Source organism: Epinephelus fuscoguttatus, linkage group LG4 (assembly GCF_011397635.1).
Source record: "Epinephelus fuscoguttatus linkage group LG4, E.fuscoguttatus.final_Chr_v1".
In the NCBI taxonomy this organism is placed as follows: Eukaryota; Metazoa; Chordata; class Actinopteri; order Perciformes; family Serranidae; genus Epinephelus; species Epinephelus fuscoguttatus.
Genome location: NC_064755.1, coordinates 33,560,834 through 33,564,636, shown reverse-complemented (window position 1 = coordinate 33,564,636; position 3,803 = coordinate 33,560,834). Strand labels below are relative to the sequence as shown.

The 3,803-nt window shown below is 42.0% G+C and overlaps 1 protein-coding gene across 1 annotated transcript; it reads right to left on the bottom strand.

Annotated features, from left to right (window-relative positions):
- Positions 1-1,558: 1,558 nt before the first annotated feature.
- On the bottom strand, positions 1,559-3,185 carry lg4h11orf96 (linkage group 4 C11orf96 homolog). Its single transcript, XM_049575049.1, has one exon. It carries the CDS (start codon positions 2,769-2,771, stop codon positions 2,391-2,393), a length of 381 nt encoding a protein of 126 aa, XP_049431006.1. The 5' UTR covers positions 2,772-3,185; the 3' UTR covers positions 1,559-2,390.
- Between the last annotated feature and the right edge of the window lie 618 nt (positions 3,186-3,803).

The window sequence follows — 3,803 nt, the reverse complement described above, 5'->3', positions numbered from 1 at the left end:
TACCGGTCAGACGTCAGTTTATCTTAACAATAACACTGGAGATGGACAGTCAGTATAGCAGGGATTCTCTAATTGCTCTGCCCGGGGGACACATTTGCAAAATGGCAAGAGGCCAGGGCCAGTTCATAAACAAGTATCAAAAAAGCATATATATATATATATATATATATGTAGTGAACCATGGCACCTCCACATTAAAATTAAAAAATCCAAGTATGTATCAATTTATTTTCATTGTGAATTAGAAAATGATATATTATTAATAATAATCACTTCACTTTTAGGTTTAGAGTTTACAAAGTCAGAACGATAAAGAAAGTTGGAAAGTTAAAACAAGAAGACAAAAAATGCAAGACACAAGATGTCAATATAAAAATATACAAATAAAAAGAATAAAAGCAATAAAAAAAAGTAAAATAAATAAAAAGATAGCATCATGTAAATGCAAGTCGATCAAGATGGGTTTTAAGAAATTACTGACAGACTGACAGGTCATAACAAAGTCGAGGGGCCCTGATGACAAAGGCGGGATCACCTTAAGATTTAAGCTGCAGCTTTGAAACAGTCAGAATGGCCCCACCTGAGGTTCTAAGGCTGCGAACTGGCTCGTATGATGTCAACATTTCTGCTATGTAGCTCGGGCCAGACCCCAGTGATCTTTTAAAATGATCAGTAAAATCTTAAAATCAATTCTGGTTGGCGGGCCATGCAGTGCCCTAGCCTGTTGTAACTGTGCATTCTAATCCCCATACTACCACACAATATAGTATGCCAAAAAAGATTCAGTATGTTCCAATACATAGTATGTGACAAATGCAGTATGCCAAAAATACCAGGATGTTCTACTACATCCGGTCTGATTTTTTGGTCTAGACAGCGGACGATACGTCACATCGACTGAGCTGCAAACAGATGACAGCTCATTGACAGCTGTCAGAAGTTGCAATGATGACTGACGGCAAATTCATGCACTCATGGCCAGTCGAACAGTGATAATAGGAATATTGATTGTTTAAGTTAAAAAAGAATCATAAATATTACAAACAACAACAGGACATAACTATAAAAATATCAATGACTACGTAATGCAGACGTAATTTCACTGTCGCAAATATAATGCTAGCAACAACAGCATGAACGTACAGTACGTACTTTTTAATGGTAGTTGCAGTACATACGAAAAGTAAAAAGAAAAACTATGCTGTTTGAGTATCACTGCAGTAAAGGCTACATGATACCTAACTTCCTCCTTTATGTCATAAACTTTTGTGATGGGATTGTATCTCTTCATCCATCTCTTCAACCTTGTAGGGTTGCTATTGTTCTCTCAGATCCATTGTCTTGGTGCTGGGACTTGTTGACCTTTGCATGTCCTGTTATTGTTCATTTGTAGTAGTTTCTATCATTGACTGAGTGTAAATCAGGTTGGATTACAGTTTCAGTACAGTTAATGTCAAAAATATCTGAATAACTCATGCCAACTTCAGTATTTTGTTCCAACAATTGCACCTCCAAAGTAGGAAATGTAAAAGAAATGGCAACAGAAAATGACTCAAAATACTTGAAAATATTTATTAAAGTACATATAACAAACATCGTAACATATATGTATAAAGTAAAACAAATATAAAGTATAAAGGTTATGATTTTCTTTGAAAGTCAAGGTGACTTTAGAAGTCAGAAAGAGCAATAAAATATCACATCTACAACTCCACTTGGTTATGAACAAAATATAGAATAAATAAGGACATTTAGAAAGGCATTTTCTTTCGCTCAGGAATTGAAGCAACAGCAGAGATTTCATTCACTGTGAAGCTGGAAAACAAGAGCTTAAAGTCATGACAAAGCTTTGTAATGGTACTCCTCCGCTACAGTGACGGCCGGGTCACTGCCAGCACTCCGTACATTGCTTAGTCAAAGTATTTACAGTGTGGTAAGTCACAATGCTAACTTAACAGTCTTTTGTATGGTGACTGGTCAAGTAGAAAAATCTGGATTGAAACAAAAATACCTATACAACTTTAAAATGGAAAAATATCAACCAACTTTCATCATTCAAGTTTTCCTCATAGACATCTACAGTAGAAAAGGAATACATTTGAAGAGTGGTGTGTTCAACACAGCGTCATCTGCTACTCTCACACTCGTCATATCTATACAGCAGTGTAACCAGCCTGTGGCACTGGTGGAGATCTTTACAGATGTGCATCTTCAAGCTATACACTGTATGTTGATATGTTAGTATAGATTAAATGCAGGCAGCAGCAGCTTACACACACAGGCAGGCTGGCAGACAGGCCAGTTTGGTTCAGTTCAGTTGGCCTCCATTTGAAGCGGCGTCAAAGCGAAGCGAGGAACATGGTTGCCAGGAGATGGGCACGTCCCACCCCTCACTGAGTGGAGTCGGAGTCACTTGAGTCCAGGCTGGCCTGTGTGGGTGTGGGGGTGCAGCTGTGACGGGCAGCCGGTGGACAGTGGAGGGTCTGTGTGCTCCTCCGCAGGTTCTCCAGGGACTGCAGGAAGGAGCGGCGTGCCCTCTCCTCCTCCAGTGGCGAGGAACCCTCCTCCTCTACTTCTGCGATCTCAGCAAATGTGACAGGCTGTGTTTTGAAGCGAGCCTCACGAGGTCGGCGGGAGCGGCTCTTGCCTCTTGCTGGGCACTTGGGGACAGGCAGCTGCTGGGGGAACTCCTCCATGGCTGAGGCCATAAGGTGGGCCGGCAGGACGTGGAAGCCAGAGGCCTCCATAACCATCTGACGCACAGCAGCCATTGGTAGACCAGAAGCCCAAATTAGTATAAAAATAAATCTAGTTCAAATCAAATGCAACACCAAGTGTGGACGCAGCTGGAAGACGACAGCTGATTGCCTGTGAACGTCTCAAACTTGTCTGTCCTTGCTGTTTTTGGTGCTTTGTCCTGTTTGAAGAGAAGTCTCTGTCTCAGGAGCAACAAAAAAAGAGTTCATCCAAAGTCAAACAAACACTCCTCAAACCTCAGGTCCAGCCACAACAATAATTACCAATCTCAAAGAAATAACTGCTCTCGATCAGCTCTAATCAGCCTCTGTTCTTCACTCCTCGATGTGAGTGCTTCTGTCTCAACTCTGCTGTCTCTTTTCTCTCTGGCTGTTTCTCGTTTTGTGTGTGAGTGTGTGAGTCTCAGTCTGCTGAGGTTAATGCCACCAGCAGCTCCAGCACTTGCCTTTATAGCAGCACACTACCCACTCACTGTCTCTCTCTCTCTCCCTCCCCACTCCCTGTGTTTGCCAGGTCCCTCCCTCTCCCCTCCTTCCCTCTCCGTCACGGTTCCGGCCTTCGCAGCAGTCAGCCAGTCAGAGTCACCCCACCAAAATAAACATATGAGGAGAGAATATCTGTGTGTTTGCTTGGGTGAGGGGGCTTTGGCGGATTTGTAGGGGTGACAGAGCTTTCAAGACAGAAGGACAGAAAGACAGTGGGGGGAGAAATGAAGGCGTAAAATGCAGTGAGTCTTTCGGGATTCAGAATTAGAGCAGAGAGAAGTGGTCCAAACCAAAGTCAAGGTTGAGAGACTTAAATTCATGTTTCAATGGCATAATGCAGGACAGTGTGTCCTTGGGACAGACATGGGTCGGACACAGCTCTGCAAGAAATAACTACCTTTGTAAAGAGTCAGTTACAGAGGTGTTGCTCCAACTGTGGGGCAATTTTGGTGTCTGTGAGTTGTAGTGTTTTTGTATTGCATTGCTTTATATTGGGAGATGTTTTTTTTATTGTGCAACGTATGCATTGCCACATGTATTAATTGTGATTCAAGAACAGTT

Coding starts and splice junctions, on each gene's coding strand:
- lg4h11orf96 (XM_049575049.1), bottom strand. CDS start 2,771: ATGGCTGCTGTGCGTCAGATGGTTATGGAGGCCTCTGGCTTCCACGTC.